The sequence below is a fragment of the Macrotis lagotis genome, chromosome 1, assembly GCF_037893015.1.
Source record: "Macrotis lagotis isolate mMagLag1 chromosome 1, bilby.v1.9.chrom.fasta, whole genome shotgun sequence".
NCBI lineage: Eukaryota > Metazoa > Chordata > Mammalia > Peramelemorphia > Peramelidae > Macrotis > Macrotis lagotis.
In genome coordinates this window covers 301,000,011-301,022,268 of record NC_133658.1, presented here as the reverse complement: position 1 = coordinate 301,022,268, position 22,258 = coordinate 301,000,011, and the positions used below count along the sequence as shown (strand labels likewise).

Sequence of the window (22,258 nt, the reverse complement as noted above, 5' to 3'; positions counted from 1 at the left end):
TTATTAGGTCAGTGGTTTTCTTGTTTACAATCTTATTACCCCTTTGATTTTCAGAATTTCTAATTTAGTACTTAATTGAGGATCTTTAAATTGTTCTTTTTTCTAACTTTTTTAGTTGCATACCCAATTCATTGATCTCCTTTTCCTCTATTTTATTCATTTAAGCATTTAGAGATTTAAAATTTCCCCTAAAACTGCTTGGACTGCAACCTATAAATTTTGGTATGATGTCTCTCATTGTTATCATTTTCTTATACAAAATGATTGATTATTTCTATGATTTGTTGTTTGATCTTCTCTTCTTTCCTTTTACTATAATAAATTTTTGTGTCTCTTAATCTGGTGGTATTTATTCACTAATGCCTAGCCTTCTCTTTTTTTATGTTTTCCTATTGTTAACCTATCTTGTATTTACATCCTCTTTGTCAAATTATACTTCTTTTATCTAGCCTGATTAAAGTGCTATCAATCCAGGGACCATCAATGAATGTACAATCAATTAAAGATTGATCAATTGATTGCTTGATTGCTTGATTGATAAACAACATAGCCTCATACTCACTAAGTATCCTCTCTCTTCTGTCTCATTAGAAAGATATTTTTCAAGAGTCATGAATCACATCAAATTATAATCATTTTTATTTCTTACCCCTTTTTCAAGTAGCCTCCATGAACACATAATACTCATAAGCCAAAGAATCATGCAAAGTCAAATCATTTCATGAACCATTTATACTCCCCTCCCCCCCCAAGCATAGTCCTTCCAATTGTAGCCAAAGTATCAAACTAAGCAAAACCTTTCCATGATGTTTTCATGTCCAGTCCCTCTAAGTATACTTCCTCTCTGTCTCTCTCTTGGTCTCTATAGCCCTATAGCCCTCCCCAACCAAAGTATTGGAAACAATAAACCAAGATACTAAAACCCTGTTAACTAAAGTATAGTTTAAGATAAGATCACTTTCTAATCTCTTTATGTCCAACCCTTCTAAATAGGTTCCCACCCTTTGGGCCAATCTAGTACAAACCTCTAAGTATCTAGTTAAGTAAAGTCAATTCTGGTTTGATTGAGACTAGAGCCTTTAAACACTGGGACATTCTGAAGGTGTCTATTAAGAACTTTACAATTGTACTGGCACAAGACTCCCCAACATAGGATGCCCTCTTCAGAGAAAATACTGAGTTTAATGAGCAAGAAAAATGAAAATAGGTCAAAGGAAATGTAAGACACAAGTTTAGAGTAAATGTTCCAACTTTTCACATGTACTATTTGTGTACAAACTGTGGTGGAGCATTCTGAGCTCATATTGATATGATTAGCCACAGCTTGATGCATTGCAATTTGTCTCAAACATAATGATGTCATTTTGATCTTCTTTATTGGACAAGAGTCAACCACATCCTTAAATCCTCTAAGTACCATGTCTTCAAGTATATTCAACTCTTCAGCTATCCTAAGATAAATATAATTGTCCTGTCTTTGACTAATTTTTTTTTCTTTTTCCCAGTTCTGTTTGCCTTTTTATGTATCTCTTAAATCTGATATTTGAACCTCAAATTCTCTCTTCAATTTTGGTCTTTTTATCAGGAAATTTTAGAAGTGTTCTATTTCATTGAACACTCATCTTTTTCCCCACTAACAGAATATACAAAATTTTGCAGAGTGATCAATTCTTGATTGTAATCCAAGGTCCTTTGACTCCCAGAATACCATATTCCAGGCTCTCTGATCCTTTAGGGATGAAATTGTTAAGTCTTATATAATTTGGATTGTTTTTACCTTGCATTTAAATTCTTTTTGGCAGCTTGCAGTACTTTCTACATTATTTGAGAATTCTGGAATATGGTTGATAGTCCTTAGAGTTTTTATCTTCAGATCCTTTTCTGGAGGAATTCTGTGTATTGTTTCAATGGCTATTTAGTCTTCTTGATCAAGTAGATTTGGACATTTTTTTCTGATAATTTCTTTCTTTTTAATTTATTTTTATTAAAGATATTATTTGAGTTTTACAATTTTCCCCCCAATCTTGCTTCCCTTCCCCCACCCCCCACGGAAAGCACTCTGTAAATCTTTACTTTGTTTCCATGTTGTACCTTGATCCAAATTGTGTGTGATGAGAGAGAAATCATATCCTTAAAGAAGAGAAGAGAAGTCTAAGAGGTAACAAGATCAGACAATAAGATATCTGTTTTTTTTCCCTAAATTAAAGGGAATAGTCCTTGCACTTTCTTCAAACACCACAACTCCTTATCTGGATACAGATGGCACTCTCCTTTGCAGACAGCCCACAATTGTTCCCGATTGTTGCACTGATGGAATGAGAGAGTCCTTCAAGGTTGAACATCACTCCCACATTGCTGTTAGGGTGTACATTGTTTTTCTGGTTCTGCTCATCTCACTCAGCATCAGTTCATGCAAATCCCTCCAGGCTTCCCTGAAATCCTGTCCCTCCTGGTTTCTAATGAACAATAGTGTTACATGACATACATATACCACAGTTTGCTAAGCCATTCCCCAATTGAAGGACATTTACTGGATTTCCAATTCTTTGCCACCACGAACAGGACTGCTATAAATATTTTTGTACAAGTAATGTTTTAACCTTTTTCATCATATCTTCAGGGCATAGACCCAGTAGTGGTATTGCTGGGTCAAAGGGTATGCACATTTTTGTTGCCCTTTGGACATAGTTGCAAATAGCTCTACAGAAAGGTTGGATGAGTTCACAGCTCCACCATCAGTGTAATAGTGTCCCAGATTTACCACAACCCTTCCAATCTGAGAGGTGTGAGGTGGTACCTCAGAGAAGCTTTAATTTGCATTTCTCTAATAATTAATGATTTAGAGCATTTTTTTCATATGGCTATGGATTGCTTTGATCTCCTCATCTGTAAATTGCCTTTGCATATCCTGTGGCCATTTGTCAATAGGGGAATGGCTTTTGTTTTAAAAATATGACTCAGTTCTCTGTATATTTCAGAAATGAGTCCTTTGTTAGAATCATTAGTAGTAAAGATTGCTTCCCAATTTACTACATTTCTTTTGATCTTGGTTACATTGGTTTTATCTGTGCAAAAGCTTTTTAATTTAATGTAATCAAAATCATCTAATTTGTTTTTGGTGATGTTCTCCAACTCTTCCTTAGTCATAAACTACTCCCCTTTCCATAGATCTCACAGGTAGACTACTCCTTGATCTTCTAATTTGCTTATGGTATTGTTTTTTATGTCTATGTCCTGTAACCATTGGGATTTTATCTTGGTAAAGGGTGTGAGGTGTTGGTCTAATCTAAATTTCTTCCATACTAACTTCCAATTATCCCTGCAATTTTTATCGAAGAGGGAGTTTTTATCCCAATGGCCGGACTCTTTGGGTTTATCAAACAGCAGATTATTATAATCATCTCCTGCTTTTACACCTAGTCTATTCCACTGGTCCACCACACTATTTCTTAGCCAATACCAAACAGTTTTGATGACTGATACTTTATAATATAATTGTAGATCAGGTAGGGCTAAGCTACCTTCTTTTTCACTTTTTTTCATTAAATCCCTGAAAATTCTTGACTTTTATTTCTCCATATGAATTACTTACAACTTTTTCTAACTCATTAAAGTAATTTTCTGCAATTTTGATTGGTAGGGCACTAAATAAAGTAGTTTAGTTTTGGTAGAATTGTAATTTTCATTATATTAGCTCAACCTATCCATGAGCAGTTGATGTTTGCCCAGTTATTTAAATCTGATTTAATTTGTGTGAGAAGTGTTTTATAATTGTTTTCAAAATTTTCTGAGTCTGCCTTGGCAAATAGACTCCCAGGTATTTAATATTGTCTGAGGTTACTTTGAATGGGATTTCTCTTTCTAGCTCTTCCTGCTGTTTCTTGCTAGACATATACAGAAAAGTTGAGGATTTATGAGGATTTATTTTATAACCTGCAACTTTGCTAAAACTACTAATTGTTTCCAGGAGTTTTTTGTATGATTTCTTGGGATTCTCTAGGTAGACCATCATGTCATCTGCAAAGAGTGAGAGTTTTGTCTCTTCCTTCCCAATTCTAATTCCTTCAATTTCTTTTTCTTCTCTAATTGCTGAAGCTAACATTTCTAATGCAATAGTGAATAGTAGTGGTGATAATGGGTACCCTTGGTTCACCCCTGATCTAACTGGGAATGCCTCTAGCTTCTCCCCACTGAATATAATGCTTGTTGATGGTTTCAGATAGATACTGCTAATTATTTTAAGGAACAGTCCATTTATTCCTACACTGTCTAGTGTTTTTAATAGCAATAGATGCTGTATTTTGTCAAAAGCTTTTTCAGGATCTATTGATATGATCATATGATTTCTGATAGATTTGTTGTTGATATAATTGAGTATACTAACAGTTTTCCTAATATTGGACCAACCCTGCATTCATGAAATAAATCCTACTTGATCATAATGTATTATCCTAGTGATAACTTGTAATCATTTTGCTAACATTTTATTTAGGATTTTTGCATCTATATATTCATCAGGGAGATAGGTCTATAATTTTCTTTCTCTGTTTAACTCTTCCTGGTTTAGGTAACAGTACCATATTGGTTTCAAAGAAAGAGTTAGGCAGAGTTCCATCTTTCCCTATTTTTCCAAAGAGTTTATATAAGATCGAAACCAATTGTTCCTTAAATTTTTTATTGATTTCACTTGTGAATCCATCAGGCCCTGAAGATTTTTTTTAGGGAGTTCAATAATTGCTTGTTGAATTTCTTTTTCTGAGATAGGGTTGTTTAGGTATTTAATCTCTTCTTCATTTAACCTGGGCAACTTATATTTTTGTAAATATTCATCCATTTCACTTAGATTATCAAATTTATTGGCATAGAGTTGGGCAAAATAATTTTGAATTATTACTTTAATTTCCTTCTCATTGCTAGTAAGTTCACCTTTTTCATCTATGATACTAGCAATTTGGTTTTCTTCTTTCTTGTTTTTTAATCAAATTGACCAGAGGTTTACCAATTTTATTGGTTTTTTCATAATATCAACTTTTGGTTTTATTTATTAATTCAATATTTTTTTGCTTTCGATTTTATTAATTTCTCCCTTAATTTTTAGACTGTCTAATTTGGTATTTAATTGGGGATTTTTGATTTGTTCTATCTCTAAATTTTTAGTTGCATGCTTAGTTCATTGATTTCTTCTTTCTCCAATTTATTCATATAAGCATTTAGAGCTATAATATATCCCCTGAGAGTTGCTTTGAATGAATCCCATAAGTTTTGGTATGTTGTTTCATTATTAGCATTATCTAAGATGAAATGGTTAATTCTTTCTATAATTTGTTTTTTGGTCCATTCGTTTTTTAAAATGAGGTTATTCAGTTTCTAATTTGTTCTGGGTCTATATCTCCTTGGCCCAGTATTGCATATGACTTTTATTGCATTGTGATCTGAGAAAGATGTATTCACTATTTCTGCCTTTCTGCAGTTTATCATTAGGTTTTTATGTCCTAGTACATGGTTAATTTTTGTATAAGTTCCATGTACTGCATAGAAAAAGGTATATTCCTTTCTATCCCCATTTAGTTTCCTCCATAAATCTACCATATCTGATTTTTCTAACAATCTATTTACCTCCTTAACTTCTTTCTTGTTTGTTTTATGATTCAATTTATCTAGATCTGATAGCAGGAGGTTGAGGTCTCCCAATAGTATAGTTTGGCTATCTATATCTTCCTGTAGTTCTTTCAGCTTCTCCTCTAAAAATTTGGGTGCTGTCCCACTGGGTGCATATCTATTCAATATTGAAATGACTTTATTATCTATGGTACCTTTTAGGAGGATAAAGTTTCCTTCACTATCTCTTCAAACGCTATCTATTTTTGCTGCTGCTTTGTCTGAAATAAGGATTGCTACCCCTGCTTTTTTTACTTCAGCTGAAGCAAAATATATTTTGCTCCAACCTTTTACCTTTACTCTATATGTATCTCTCTGCTTCAAATGAGTTTCTTGTAAGCAGCATATTGTAGGATTCTGTTTTTTTAATCCACTTTGCTATTTGCTTTAGTTTTAAGGGAGAGTTCATCCCATTCACATTCAAGGTTATGATTACTAATTCTTTATTGCTCTCCATGCTATCTTCCCTCTGTTTGTATTTTTCCCTCTTTCCCTCCCTTATCCATATTCCCCATTATTTTGTTTCTGAATACCACCCCCTTCAGTGTGTTTGCCTTCCTATATCACACCCTTCCCTTTCTTTCCCCTTTCCCTTTTCCCTTCCCTTCCTTTTGTTATTTTGCCTTTCCCCCCCACTCTCCTTCCCTTTCTCTGTCCCCCCTCCCCTTTTCTCCTTTTAATACTTGAAAGGTTAGATGTTTTATAAGTTAACTGAGTATGTGTAGGTTGATTTTAAGCCAAGTCTGATGAGAAGAGGATTCAGATGTTTCTCCTCTGCTCCCTTCTTCCCCTCTATTACCATAGGTTTTTTGTACCTCTTAGTGTAATGAGATTTACCCCATTCAATTCCCTCACTCCTCCAGTCTCTTTCCTTTCCCCCGTTTTTAAGGAGGTAGTGTTTTTTTAGATCATTCTATCTAAGTCATAGAAAATTCTTAGGGTCTGTCCATTCTAGTTCAGTATATTCTATCGAATCATGTCAAAATTCCTGAGAGTTATTAGAGTCTTTCTCCCAGGTGGGGTTAAAGCCAGTTACATCCCATTAGATAGCAGTCTCATGGATAAATCATGAATGTCCATAATTTCTGGCTAGGTGTATTCTCTCTGTTAGAGTTACAATTCTCAAGATTTATGAAAATTATTTTCCCCCCCATGCTGGGATATAGCCAGTTTCAATTTACTGGATTGCATTTTTTTTCCTTTTACTGCCCCCCCCTTTTTACCTTTTCATGTGTCTCTTGAACCTCCTGCTTGATGTCCAAATTTTCTGTTTAGCTCTGGTCTTTTCATCAGAAATTTTTGGAATTCTTCCATTTCGTTAAATGTCCATCTTTTTCCCTGGAAGAGAAGGCTCAGCTTTGCAGGAAAGTAGATTCTTGGCTGCATTCCAAGCTCCCTTGCTCTTTGAAATATCTCATTCCAGGCCCTTCAATCCCTTAATGTTGATGCAGCCAGGTCCTGCATGATCCTTACTGTGGCTCCTTGATATGAAAATTGTTTCTTTCTGGCTGCTTGCAGGATTTTCTCTTTTATCTGATAGTTCTGGAGTTTGGCCACAACATTCCTTTGTGTTTTAATTTTAGGATCTTTTTATGGTGGGGATCGATGTACTTTTTCAATAACTACTTTGCCCTCCGGTTCCATGATATCAGGGCAGTTTTCCATCACTAGATCCTGTAATATTAAGTCCAGGCTTTTTTTCTCTTTGGTGTTTTCAGGAAGTCCTATAATTTTCAGGTTGCCCCTCCTCCATCTATTCTTGAGGTCAGTGGTTTTGTTGATGAGGTATTTTACATTTGCTTCTATTTTTTCTATTTTTTGATTTTGTTTAACTGACTATTGCTGCCTCATGGAGTAATTAGTTTCTGTAGACTCCATTCGTTTTTTGGGGGAGGAGTTTTCTTCATTAACCTTTTGCAACTCCTTTTCCAATTGGTCAATTCTACTTTTGAAAGAGCTTTCCATTTGACCAATTGAGGTTTTGAGAGAATTAATTTGTTTTTGCATTTGCTCATTTGAGGACCTGAGAGAATTATTCTCATTTTATATTGGTCCAATTGATGATCTGAGAGATTTATTCTCCTTTTGTATTTGTCCAATTTTACTTTCTAAGCTTTTGTTTTCTTGTTGCAAGGTATTAATTGTCTCTCCCAAATTTTTAAGCTCCTTCCTTATTTCTTCAAGGAAGTCTTTCTGTGCTGGAATCCAGATTGTATTCTCCTCAGAGGTTCCAGATCTCTCTGAGTTAGGGTCTTTCCCTTCCAGGAATTTTTCTGTGGATCCACCTTTCCGCTGACCATTCTTCATTTTGTTAAGACCTTGAGTTGTTGGGGGCTGGTTCACTGGGGCTTGGGATCACTAAATGCTTTACTCACTGAGTGCAGTTTCTCTGGCTGGCCAATAGGAGGTGTTGGTTGCTTTCTCTGGAGTGTCTGTGACCTTGGTTGAGGCCTTCTCCCTTTTCTTGAAGGGAGGGGTTGGAGCTACTGAATTCTTTTGCCTTCAATCAATGGTGGGCTTTACCCTGGCCTAAGGTCATTCCTCAGCTGGGCTGGTTCTTCTGCTCACACACCTGGGCCTGAGGCAGAAGTAGTTTGCATTTGTTTGATTGGGAAGAAGCCTCAGCAGCAATGGAGGCATGGACTCAGAGTTCCTCAGACCAGAGGAGCCCAGGGATGGTATCCACAGCTCTCCTGCACCAGAACTCTCCCCCCAGCCCCATCCCCACCACCCAAGCCCCTGTCGTCCAGCCCCACTGCTGATCCAGCAGGTCCAGTTCTCAGGACCTCAGACTCCCAGCTCCAATTGAGCTGTTAATCTGGTTGATCTGGGGCTGATCCTCCCCATGAGCCCAGACTCACCCGCCCTAATTTGGCCAAAGCTTCTGCTGGAGACAAATCCTGAGGTAGATGTTCTTTCTCCTGGCCTTTATTTCTGGGTTTTGTGGGTCGGGTTTCTTTTAAGAGGTTTGTTTCATGTGATAGCTGTGGAGGAGATCAGGAGACTTTAGAACTGTGCCTGTCTTCTCTCCGCCATCTTGGCTGGAAGTCCCGATAAGTTCTTAAAAGATATTTTCCAGGCTCCTTTTTTTTTATCTAGACCTTATGGTAGGCCAATAATTCATAAATTATCTCTTCTAGATCTATTTTCCAGGTCATTCATTTTTCCTAAGAGGTACTTTAAGTTTTCTTCATTTTTTTTCAACCTTTTTAACTTTGTTTAATATCTTTGGTATCTTTGGTATCTTACAGATTCACTGGATTCTATTTGTCCAATTCTAATTTTTAGGTTTCTATTTTCTTCAATTAACTTTTGTGTTTCCTTTTCCACCTGGCTAATTTTACTTTTTGGTGAGTTTTATTCCCTTCTCAGTTGGTTGATTTGAGTTTTAGATGAGTTGTATTCCTTTTCCAATTGTTTGATTGTATTTTTTGAAGAGTTACATTCTTTTTCAAGCTGGTTATTTTTACTTTTAAAGGAGCTGATATCTTTCATTTTTAATATCTTTCCTGCATTGTTCTCATTCCTTTTTTCCATTTTTCTCCTTCCTCTTTTCTTCAGTTTTTAAATTCTTTATAAGTTCTATGAGGATTTGGATTAGAGTCCAATTCATAGACTCTTTTGAGACTTCCCTTGTAAGTAATTTGTGACCACTTTCTTCTTCTACAGTGGAATTTTTATCATCTCTATTTGCATATTTGTTTTCTGGGTTTAGCAGTCTTTTAGATTTTTTGTTCATTTTGATTGTTTGAGCTCTTCTCCTGGGGTATAGGGAGTATAAACCCAAGCTCTTTGCGCTGGGACATGAGTTTGATCACTGATTTATCACTGACCCAGATATTGCCTATGCAGCCCAAGTGTTGCCTATGCAGAGGTTTGTTTCTTCCTTTATTTCTAGGCTCTGCCTCTGTAGTAGTGTGTTCCCAACCCAGTCCTTTTTCCTCCAATAGTCCCAGTGTTTGGGGGTGTTACCCTCCCTGCTGGTTTGCAATCTAACTACTGGGACCTGTGCTGTTTTCTAATTGATAGGACCTAGACTGCACTGTGGCTAAAATCCTCTCATTGACTTTCCCATTCTCCTACCTAGTTGGGCTTTACTTCCCTTTCCCTCCTCCCCTCCCACCCCCCACTCTGAAGAGATAGACCCTCAGTGAAGATCCTCCACTTTATCTACAGTAGGAAACTTATTTTGATCTTTTATTTTTTTGGTGGAATCTATAGTTTTAATGTCTGTGTATAGGCTTCATTTAACATTGTGTACAGAAAAGCTCTGATTGCATGCTAACTTCATGAAGCCATCTTGGCTCCACCCAGGAAACTAAATACTCTTTTTTTCCTCCAAATAAAAATTGGAAAAAGATTTTTAGGAAAATGGTGTCTTAGCTAAATTTCCTTATGTAATCAATGGTACTCTACTAACAATTATGCCCATCACCAAGAAAATTCCAAGGAAGTATTTACATAAGTCTCCCTTTAAGTTGGCTTCAGTTCTCAAAAGAGGGTCCCTAATAAGAGTACTCCCCAACTCTCAGATGCCATTACACACAAATTCAAGTAGCTATTCTTGTGCCAGCAGCACTAGCTACTTAGCACTTGTGCTAGCTCACCCCTACTACATCTGAAGCCATCACCAGTTGTCTTGACTTCTACTTTGCCACTGGACTTTGACGACTCTGGAGGAGAAAATAAAGCTCATCTTTGCCTCAATTAAATCCAATTCATTCACAAGTCAAGCTATCATCCTATGATGTTATTTGCCTTCTTCAAGAATGAAGGACAAACAACAACATCATTTTATATTGATTCTATTTCTATCTTGTCTTTATTGTGAATAAATTGTATCCCACTGTGATACAACTTCAAGGGAATGTAAACTCCCTTTAGCCAAAGACTTTCTCAATTTTTGTTTCTCCAGAACCTAGAAGAGTTCCTGGAAAATAGGAACTTTTATATGAATAATTATGGAAAGTTTGAATAATAAAACCTTTAAAAATAAAGTTTTGTCACTTTAGATACAAAGAGTAACTCCAGTTAATGTCTAAAATAAATTCCTTCATCTAATTTCTAGTATTATCAAAGGCACATTCTAGAAGACTAACATTTATATATATGTAGTGTTTTAAGGTTTGCAAAGTGCTTTATAAGTGTTATTTCACTTGGTCCTCACAATAGTCTTAGTAGGTGCTATTATTTTTTTATTTTACAGAGGAGGAAAGAGAGGTCAAGAAAAGTTGATAGACTGGCCCCAGTTAACATAACCAAAAAGTTTTTGAGATAGGATTCAGTCAGATCTTCCCTAATTTGAAGATCACTCTATATATTATGTCACTTAGCCACCTCAATTGAATTGAAAAGATTAGACTTGTATTTAGTAACATTAATTTGGAGATAATAATTTGTTAAAATCTTCTGTTCTTATTGAAATGAACACTCCATCCCTTTTATCCCCTACTAAGACTTCAAAACAGTCCAAGTCAAATGACTATAAATTATAAATGTGTGGGGTTTGAATTAATTTTATTTTAAGATTTATGGAATGTAGAAACTTCATTATTTCTGAAGGCTAGAAGGGGTAATTAAAGGGAAAAGGATTTTAGGTTTGCAAACTGTAAATCTTAAAGAAACCTCGAACTGTGAAGTTCAACTCAATAATTTTTCAGATAAGGAAACTGAAGATGAAAAAAAGTTTATATAACTTGCCCAAAGTCTCCCAGTTAATTAGGGCAGACTTGATATTTGAACTCAAGTCCCATGACTACAGGTTCAGAGTTCTTTCCATTTCACCACACTTCAATTAGAGGGCTCAGTTTTGAACCTTGTTTCTGCTCCCTGCTACCTATGAAACACTGCGGAAAGTCACCTACTTTCTTTGGTTCTCAGGTTCCTAATCTATATAATTTTTTTGAAGGATTGAACTAAATGACTTCTAAGATCCCTTTAGAGCTCTAAATATATGATCCCAGCCCATACCTCCTTCTCAATACCCTTCTGACTCATGTTCCTTTTTGTTTCCTTAAATATCAATGGACTAGATGGATACTTAAGGCTAACTTTCACTAGACTAAATTTGAAGAGCTTCTGGTTTATTCCAGCTCCCATAACTCCTAGTTCTAGGGTTCATTCCTCTGCTATGCCTTGGTCATATGAATGAAGCATTGGCAGGCACAGGTATAGATATGAAAGCTCTGAGCTTTTTATTTATAGAAAGTGTGAACAGGGAACACATGCACATAAGCAGCTTGACAATGAGCTGATACAATCTGTGGCAAGGAATTAACACATCATCACAAGATCATAGACAACTAAACCAAGTCTCGTGCAACCATGGAGATCTTCAAAGAAAATTTTATTTTTATTTATTTTAATTCTGAGCTGCACCTCATTAAATGATTACTTTTTTAACGTGGGCATATACATTTATATGTGTGGAAAAAAATGACACTTTTTCAGGGAAAGGAGCAGAATTTTCATGGTTCTTTTCCTCCCACTTCCTTTTGTGAGCTGAGACCTTGGATCATGTTCCTTGGCCCAAACTCTACATAGGCAAGTCTCCCCATGCCTGTTTCCTGGCAGGGATTTAGGGATTTGGATTTGATTATCTGAGAATGTGGCATGATCAACTCATGTTGCTCTTTATTGCCATCTCAGTAATTCATATTTATTTATTCAACAAATATCTATTTAAAATAAATTTGCATCAATGCTTAAAGTTTTTACATTGCCTTCAAATGTATATCAGCTTCCATTTTTGTCAAGCATAGAAGAAAGTATATTTTTTCCTTCATTGAGACCAAGCTTGTTTACTAGATTTATATAGATACATATAATTAGGTAGATGCATAGATTTATTTTTGGTTTTTGTCTTTCCATTTACATTGTGGTAGTCCTGTATTTAATTTTCTTCATTTTGCTTATGTCACTTTGAACAAGTTTACATGTCTTCTAAAGTTTCCTTGTGTTTATTTCTTTTAATATAGTAACATTCCATTTTATTCTGGTACATAATATATTAGCCATTCCCCAATAAATGGGGATCTCCTTTGTTTTCAATTTCCTTTGATCTTATAGAAACTGATTCTACAAATTTTCATATATAGATATTTTCCTGATTTTAATTTCTTTGTGGGATTTATATCTTGCAGTAGAATATCTGGAATAAAGGTATGGATATTTTGGGATTACTTTCTTGGCATAATTCCAAATTCCTTTCCAGAATGGGTGGACCACAGCTCTACCAACACTAAATCAATGTACCTGTCTTTCTGTGTCCATTCCAGCATTGTCCATTCCCATTTTTATCAAACAAAGTCCTGAACTGTTTCAGAGTCAGAGGACTTGACTCAACAGATATATATCAAATCTTGTGTATAGAACATTAGGCCCAGGAAACTACAAAATATTAGCTTAAAGTCAAAGGAGAAGTAAAGTACAAATACAGATAGAAATTATAACAACATATGCACAGATGTATTGACATGAAAAAAGTGCTATGTCAAATTCAAAATAATAAGGCTATTAATTTATATTATAAAATCTCCTTGTTATGCCAGGAAACAAGGCTAAGGTCAAATTGTAACTATTTCATTTGGACAAATAACAAGATTTTATGTTGTTATGCCACTCACTAAATACTTTTGTGCTTTAATAAAGCTTTGAACTCCTTTCACACACACACTTTCTTATTTTTGTGCGATTCTTGTCCATGATTTTCCATAAATCTTATAAAAAGAATTCTTCCATAGAAGAGACATTATTTTAGGTTTTTAATAGTCAGTCAACTATCATCTTTTAAACACCTATTTTATACCTGGTACTGTACTAAACATCAGGGATACTCATGGACACTAACACAATTCTTGAGTTTTCAGGCACCCTGGTCTTTGCAGTATATACAGAAGACCAAAGGACAAAATCTATTAAATTGTTGAAGTTTTCTGGTACTAAATGGGCTATCAGATGAGATAGAGGTTCCTGGGGACAACGCATATTTTTGCCTCTCTTATTTTCTCTATATGATTGATCCATCTGCTTTTGTGTACCTGCATCCTCTTGATGATATCTATTTAATCAATTTTGGTGTATTTCATTTTTGGTGATCTACTGTGGCTTACACTCATCTTCTAATTTCCATCACCTTTGGTACACTCATAGCTCAAAATTATCTCCATCTCCAAAAATTCAAAAGTCATGGAGACCTACACAGTAAATATTTCATTTAAATGTAATGAAAGTTCTTTCTCCTCTCTACAATATACTCCCCAAGGTACTAGATGAATGGAAAAACAATTAAATAATGAGGTGTGGAATTCAAGATATAAGGATGACCTATTAATTCAGGAGAGTGAGAGGTTCCAACTCATTCTGATAAAGGGTCCTTTAATATTGTTCTCCCTTGTTTTCCCTACTAGGTTGTTTGGATCACAGCCACTTTGCCCTATTTTGTACTCTTTGTGTTGCTTATTCATGGAATCACTCTGCCAGGAGCTTACAATGGAATTACTGCTTACCTGCATATTGATTTTCGAAGACTTAAGGAGGCCACGGTCAGTATCTGTCTTTCCTTGTTGAACCAGTTTGTTTTCAAGTATGGAATTAGACTATGGATTTTTCTAATCTAAGTGTGCTGCAGTGTTGTGAAAAGAATTATGATTTTGAGTTGAAATATCTAGCTTTGAATCCTGACTATGTTACTTAATTACCAAGATCACCTTGGCTAAATTACATCACCTCTGTTCAACTTTGTTTCCTCATCTGCAAAATTAGATAACTAAGGTAAATGTTCTCATCTATCTAAATTTGATAATGATGTAAAGAAGAAAAAAATCCATAGACCTTATTCTTTTTACTCATATAAGGGCAGTAATCATGTACTTACCCCTACCCTATCTAATGTCCCATGTGCCCATCTCCTTCTCCTTCTCCTAGTCCCATATGCTTATCATATATGCTTTGGTCCTTACCTCCTTCCCTAAGTGCCATGCTCCTTCATTCCTTGGTTTCTCGGTCCTAATTTCTTTACAGTCTGCATGCCTAACTCAAGCTATTATCCTCTCTCTCCTTGTGGTCCTCATTCTGCCTGTGAAAGGGTATGACAATGGTCCACATGGGGAAGGCCTAAGACAATCAAGTTAATTTTGGATTGCATTCTTTTTTGCTTTCTCCCATCTCAGGTTCAGAGAAAGACAACAGGAGTGGGACTCATAATCTCTCTCCATAGAGTAGCAGAGAATAGGACAGATTCCCATTTATCTGAAACAATTCGGGGATTTCTAGAGAAAACAAAGTGAAGAACTAGTATTGAGACAATTCCAAAGATTTCTCTTTTTTTTTAGCATTCTCATCCATCATAGCAGCATTTTTCTCCTTCAGCTTATACCTTGATAATAGCTCATTATGTTTTTTAGTATAGAGGCAATGTTACATAATGTAATTCAATATTAGGGGAGAGGAAGAGCTGGTTCAAATCCCACCTCTGAGACTTAAAGGATGGGTGACCTTAGGCAAGTCATTTTTCTTCTTTATGACCTAACCACTACCTTGAACTTAAGAAAGAATTAGCTATGTACACCATTTCTATAAAGTTGTATATTTTTCAGAGTACTTTTACACATATTGGTATTATAGTATCCTAGGAAAAAAATATCAATTCTGTAGTTGGAAGAGTTGAGTTTAAACCTACCTCTGATTCTTTCTAGCTATGATACCTTAGGCAAGTCTCTAAACCTTTCTATAGGATTTTGGCTACTGTTTATGACTTATGGTAGAGGTCTCTTTATGCACAATTTCTAGAGTATGTATTCTTCCAGAATATTTTCATTCATATTGTTATTTTAGGACAGTAGAAAAATATTAATACCTGAGTATTCTGACTTGTTCAAATCTTGTCTCTGATAGTTGTGTGACTTTGGACAAATCACTTGTCCAAATCACTTAATATCCCTTGGATTCAACTTCTTCATCTGAAAAAAGATCAGAAGCACTCTGAAGTCAATCTTATCTCTAGAGCTGTAATCTTCTTTTGCTCCTAATAAGAGGAATTAAAAATAGATAATACAGAGATCATTGTTCCTGTCTTGAATCTAGGGAGCTGAGAGAGTAAGAACTGAAATGACTTATTCAAAATTTTAAAGTGAATTCATGACAGAGATAAGAACTGGACTTGAAATACAGGTTTTTGTGCAAACTGATCAAGTTAGTACCCAGCAATGAAGTCAACTCCTGGATGTACCCCATGATAATACACCACTATGCATTTCTCTAGTCTTGTAATGTTTACAAAGCACCTTCCTAATTGTGAGTTAGTACAACTATAATTATTCCATTTTTTTCAAATGAGGAAACTAAGGCTCCAAGTGGGGAAATGACTTGCCCCTAATTACACCATTATTGCTTGCAAAACCAAGTCTTTCAACTCCAAAACCAAACTACTCTTTCCACCTTGTCAATACACTTCTCTCTCTCTCTCTCTCTCTCTCTCTCTCTCTCTCTCTCTCTCTCTCATTTTTTGGCATATACTTCTAGCATATACCTCTGTGTTGGAGAGAGAAGGGACACCCATATATTGAGGGAACTGTTTATTAAGGACTGCCAGTCATCAAAAAAGTGGGGGGGGGAGAAAAAAAAGAGGTTAATTTTGTTGAAAGACAGAGAATCATGGTACTACTGCAAGAGCTGCTTACATCTTCCTGAAATGATAGGAATGTAATTACTGTTTCTTTTCCCTTTTATATCAATTAAGTGGACTTCCTACATGGGCAAGGAAGAGAAAGATTTATTTATTTTTTTTAATTTTAAAGATTTTATTTATTTTGAGTTTTACAATTTCCCCCCAAACTTGCTTCCCTCCCCCCCAACCCACAGAAGGCAGTCTGTTAGTCTTTATATTGTTTCCATTTTATACATTGATCTAAGTTGAATGTGATGAAAGAGAAATCATATCCTTAAGGAAGAAAAATAAAGTATAAGAGATTGCAAAATTACATAATAAGATAATGATTTTCACTTCAGCTGAAGGAAAATATGTTTTGCTCCATCCTTTTACTTTTACTCTGTATGTATCTCTCTCTGTTTCAAATGAGTTTCTTGTAAGCAGCATATTGTAGGATTCTGGTTTTTAATCCACTTTGCTATTCACTTTAGTTTTAAGGGAAAGTTCATCCCATTCACATTCAAAGTTATAATTACTAACTCTTTATTGCCCTCCATGCTACCTTCCTTCTGTTTGTATTTTTCCTTTCTTCCCTTTATCCATATTCCCCAGTATTTTGTTTCTGAATATCACCACCTTCAGTGTGTTTGCCCTCCTATATCAACCCACCTCCCCTTTCTTTCCCCTTTTCCCTTTTCTCTTTACTGCTTTCCTTCCTTATGTAAGTTCCCCTTTTTCTCCCCCTTCCCATCCCCCCTCCCCTTTTCCACTTTTAATACTTGAAAAGTAAGATAAGTTTCTTAATTTAACTGAGTTTGTGTAAGTTAACTTTAAGCCAAATCTGATAAGAAGATTCAGGTGGTTCTAACCTCCTCCTTTCTTACCCTCTATTGCAACTGATCGTTTGTACCTTTTAATGTATCGAGATTTACCCCATTCATTCTCCTCCATCTTCCCATCTCCTTAATGTCCCCCTTTGTAAAGAGGTTTTATTTTTAAATCATTCTGTCTGAGGCACAGAAAATTCATGAGTGTCCATCACTTCTGGATAAACATATTCTCTGTAATAGAGTTACAATTCTCAAGAGTTATGAGAATGCTTCTCCCAAGTGGGGATATAGCCAGTTTTATCTTATTGGATAACAGTATTTTTTTCTTTACCCCTCCCCTTTTTTTAACCTTTTCATGTGTTTCTTGAACTTCCTGCTCTGGACCTTTCATCAGGAAATGTTGGAAGTCCTGCAGTTCATTAAATGTCCATCTTTCCCCCTGGAAGAGAAAGTTCAGCTTTGTGGGATAGTGGATTCTTGGCTGCATTCCAAGCTCTCTTGCTGTTTGGAATATCTCATTCCAGGCACTCCAAACCCTTAATGCTGATGCAGCCAGGTCCTACATAATCTCTATTATGGCTCCTTGGTATTTAAATTGTTTCTTTCTGGCTGCTTGCAGCATTTTCTCTTTTATCTGATAGCTCTGGAATTTGGCCACAATATTTCTTGGTGTTTTCATTTTAGGATCTCTTTCCAGAGGGGGCTGATGTATTTTTTCAACAACTATTTTGCCCTCTGCTTCCATGATATCAGGGCAGTTTTCCATCACTAAATCCTGTGATATTAAGTCCAGGCTTTTTTTCTCTTCAATGTTTTCAGGAAGACCAATAATTTTTAGATGATCTTTCCTTGATCTTTTCTAGAGGTCAGTGGTTTTGCTGATGAGGTTTTTTATATTTTCTTCTATTTTTTTCTATCTTTTGGTTTTATTTAACAGAATCTTGTTGTCTCATGATGTCACCAGTTTCCACAGATACCATTTTTTTTAGAGAAGAATTTTCTTCATTTATCTTTTGCAACTCCTTTCCAAATTGGTCAATTCTATTTTTGAAGGCATTTTCCATTTACCCAAGTGTAGTTTTGAGAAAATTACTTTCTTTTTGCATTTGCCCAATTGAGGATTTGATAGAATTATTCTCATTTTTTATTTGTCCAATTTTATTTTCCAATGTTTTGTTTTCTTGTTGTAAGATGCTAATTTTCTCTTGCAAATTATTAATTTTCTCTTGAGTTTCTTTTCCCAACTTTTCCAATTGATTTTTAAACTCCTTCCTGATTTCTTCAAGAAAGTCTGTCTGGGCTGGAGACCAATTCATATTCTCCTCAGAAGTGCTAGATCTCTCTGGGTTAGAATCTGATCATTCTAAATATTTTGCCATGGGGTCCCCCTTTTCCCTGGTTTTTCTTTATTTTTCTAAGATCTTGAGTTGGGGCTGAGTCTCAGAGGTTTGCTTTTGAAGATCCTAAGAGGCTTTGTTCACTCGGTTTAGTAATTCCAAGAGCTGGTCAATAGGGAGTGCTGGTTTTTATCTCTGGAGTGATTGAAGCCCTCTCCCAATCCTAGAGGGACTAAGGAGGGAGGGAGGAGGGGCAGCAGGGTCTGAGTTGACCCTGAACAATGGGCTGGAAGCTAATCTCCCTTTCAGCTGAGAGTGCTACTTAGTCCACACCTATGCCTGGGGGAATGGGGGAGGGGCGGCTACCTTTTGTTCCTGAAAGAATGCTCTAAACAGTATGGAGCTCAGGTCCTGCACTAAACTGAAAGATTTCCAGGTGTGCAAACCTCCCTTTCCCCTGGCCAAAGACTCCATGGCTAAAATTGGTTTTTAATCTGCCTCTCACCAAAATCTCTGAGGCTAATGCCTCTCACCAAAGTCTTTATGGCCTAATGAAGGTCCTTTGGTTTCTACCTGCCCCCTCCCCCCACCATTGCTGTCCCTGCACTGACCCTCTGGTCTCCTTTCCTGGTTCATCCATGTTCCCCTGAGACAGACCTTGTTCTTAGGTGTTCATCTCCTAGCTTCTTTTTCTGGGTTTTGTTGATCCAGTTTCTGTTAGGAGATTTCTTTCATGTTATTTTTGAGGGGACACAAGGAGGACTTAACACAGTGCCTGTCTTCTCTTTGCCATCTTGGCCAGTATTCAGAAGACAGATTTAATAATATCCTTGTTTTGCTTATGCAGGTGTGGATTGATGCAGCCACTCAAATATTTTACTCATTAGGAGCTGGATTTGGTGTTTTAATTGCATTTGCCAGTTACAACAAGTTTGACAACAACTGTTACAGGTGAGAAACTATTTTGTGATTGGTGAATTTTCTTTTCTCTTTTTAGTTTATGGGTGATATTCCTCAAATTAATTCATACTTAATTTAGAATCTTCCCAGAATAGACACAAAGTGGAAAGGTAAAAGGAAAGGAATATTCAAGGATTTCAACTTCCTAGCAACCCCTTTTTATCACATGAGTGGAGGTAGAATAGAGATCATCAGGCAAATGCCAGAAAAGAGAGATCCAGACTATGAATAACAGTGAACAATTATTAAATATAAGCTAGGTACTAAAGTGTTACCACCATTTTACAGATGTGGAAACTGAGACTCAGTAGTAAAATTCTTTGCCCACAGTCACATAGCTAGTAAGGGTCATAACTTGGACTTGAAAGCAGGTCTATTCTGACTCTAAGTTTAAATCTCATCCTGAGATGAATCTGACTTTTGAAACTGGTTAAGAGTGTTTAAAAGTTGTGGGGAGGGCAAGAAAGATGAAGACAGCAAAAGGACAGTAGATTTGGAGTCAAATGCTTGATTCCAAAAGACTGATAGACTTGAGGTATGGAGTAGTTTTCAGTAGAAGACCAGGTTGCAAGGAGCTGAAGAAGCAGTGGAAACTTTTTCCTCCTAGAAACCTGAAAGTGAAGGACTGGTGGGGGAAAGATAGAGAGTATTGACAACAGAATCTAAGTTAGAGGGATTTTTGTTTGTTTTTTGTTTTGTCCGAGGAGAACCTAATTATCTATAAACAGATGAAGGAGTTGCTTATGATGAGGGAGAGAAGGGGTGACTAAAGGAGCAAGATCTTAGAAGATGTTGAAGGCAATGGGCTCAGGGGCACAGGGGAAGAATTTGTTTTTATGAGAATTGCATCTTTTTTTTCCTGACCCCCCAAAATTGGGTAATGAAGCTGAGAAGTTTTGAAGAATGAAAGGGGAAGGAATTCATATTAGATGTCCTCTGTCTTCTCAGTGATGTAGAAGTTGAAATCACTTGATATAAATGAGTATGTGTGGTGGTAGAAAGGGGGAGTGCTGCAGTGAGTAAAAGAAAGGAAAAGTTTTCCGATATGATGGGGAGTGAGGTAGGAAGTTGTGACAAATGTATCTAAGTGCGATATGATATTTCCAAACCAAGGCCCAAAACATGAGGAAAAAAAAATGGACAGAAAAAAATAATTTTGACAAACAATTCATTTTGAAGGCTGAACCTGTGATTTCTTCAAGGTAAGAAATTCAGAGTAAGAAACTACCTTTACTAAAATAGTTGGATACCTTCCCAACATGTTATTTGCCACTCGTATTACTAGTATGTGTCAGAGGCAGAACTTGAACCCAGAGATTTGGGACTTCATGTTTAATTAGCTCTCATATCTTACTGACTCTTAAGATGAGATTTAACAGGGACAAATGTAAAGTTCTCTCCCTGGTTCCAAAAAGTCTATTTTGCAAGTACAGAATGGGGGAGGCATGACAATCATGTAAAAAAGTCTAAACTTTTCAATGATGAGTGAATTCAATATATGTCAAAACTTACAAGAAACCTCAAAAGCACATGGTATGAGGAGACACTGCCCTAAGAGAGGCATTAGGAGCACAATGTTTAGTTTAGTTTAGATAAGTGCAAGAAGGTAGGAGAGAAACCAGCAAGGTGAAAGACTGGATTCAATGCCACTCAAAGATCACTTGTGAAGGAATCAAGGATTTTTAGCTAGAAAAGTCTTAGTTGGGAACAAGATAACAGCTTTAAGTTATCTGAAGACCGATCATGTTGAAGAGTGAAATCTTTGTTCTCTTTTCCTTGGCTCCAAAAGAAATGACTAGAGGCAATTGGTAGAAGCTGCAAGGAGGCTAATTTAGGTTTTAGGTAAGAACAAATTTTGTAACATTTAGAGTTATCATGAATGAAATGAAATGTCTTAGAAAATAATGAAGATCTTCAAGTGAAGGCTCATAGATATGTTGCAGAGGGAATTCTCAGATATGAAATGATCAAGATGGCCCTACAAGTCCAATTACTTCTGTGATTCTGGAGTCAGTAATCAGCCCAAGGAAGTCTTCTTGAAGGATGTTGCACTTGAATTGGATCTTGGAGGAAGTAGGATGCATTTGTAGGATGTACTTATTAAAGGTGTTCAGAATTCAGGCCATACATATGAAAGAATAAAAGGGATCGACATTTAAAATGAATGACCCCCAGAGCAAGGCAAGGTCCTAGATTTTTTTGGTCCTTCTTATATATTTCTAGTTCAGACACTTAGGTTAGGAATATCTCTTTGAAATGAGGACAGGTAAAGAAATATATTTCGTGTGTTGGGCAGGCAGCTCTAGAGGTGGGAGATTTTCTGATCTGTTGATGATATTAGTTTGATTTTGTGGTGATTAACAAACTTCTTGAGTTCACCAAAAATGTCAAGGGTAGGCAATACTAGGAGAATTGCAAGAGTTAGAATTCAGTTAAGGACTGATGTCCTTTCTTCCATTATTTGCAAGCTTTTACAGTCTTCTTCTTTTACCCCAGAGATGCTCTGCTAACTAGCACTATCAACTGTGTCACAAGTTTTATCTCTGGGTTTGCCATCTTCTCCATATTGGGCTACATGGCTCATGAACACAAGGTCAAGATTGAAGATGTGGCAACAGAAGGTAAGGAGACTAAGCCTCAAATCTGTTAAACTAAAGTTTTATAATGTGGTTCTATTCCTAATAAGATTTTTTTGGGGGGCACGGGGGTATAGGGAATAAGAAGTCTGTATTTGTGATTTATTTTCTAATGGGGAATTTCTGGTGTGGAAACTCCCTCCAGATTTAAAATTAACAACTTGCTATAACTTAGAATCTTAGAGAGCT

At 36.1% G+C, this 22,258-nt stretch overlaps 1 protein-coding gene across 1 annotated transcript in view; it reads left to right on the top strand.

Moving 5' to 3' along the window:
- The window catches only part of SLC6A2 (solute carrier family 6 member 2), an 84,957-nt gene that overhangs the window by 41,334 nt on the left and 21,365 nt on the right, over positions 1-22,258 (top strand). The window contains exons 5-7 of the mRNA XM_074195785.1: positions 14,067-14,201; positions 19,321-19,424; positions 21,930-22,054. Coding sequence (XP_074051886.1) covers positions 14,067-14,201; positions 19,321-19,424; positions 21,930-22,054 — 364 coding nt within the window. The remainder of the gene's footprint in view (positions 1-14,066; positions 14,202-19,320; positions 19,425-21,929; positions 22,055-22,258) is intronic.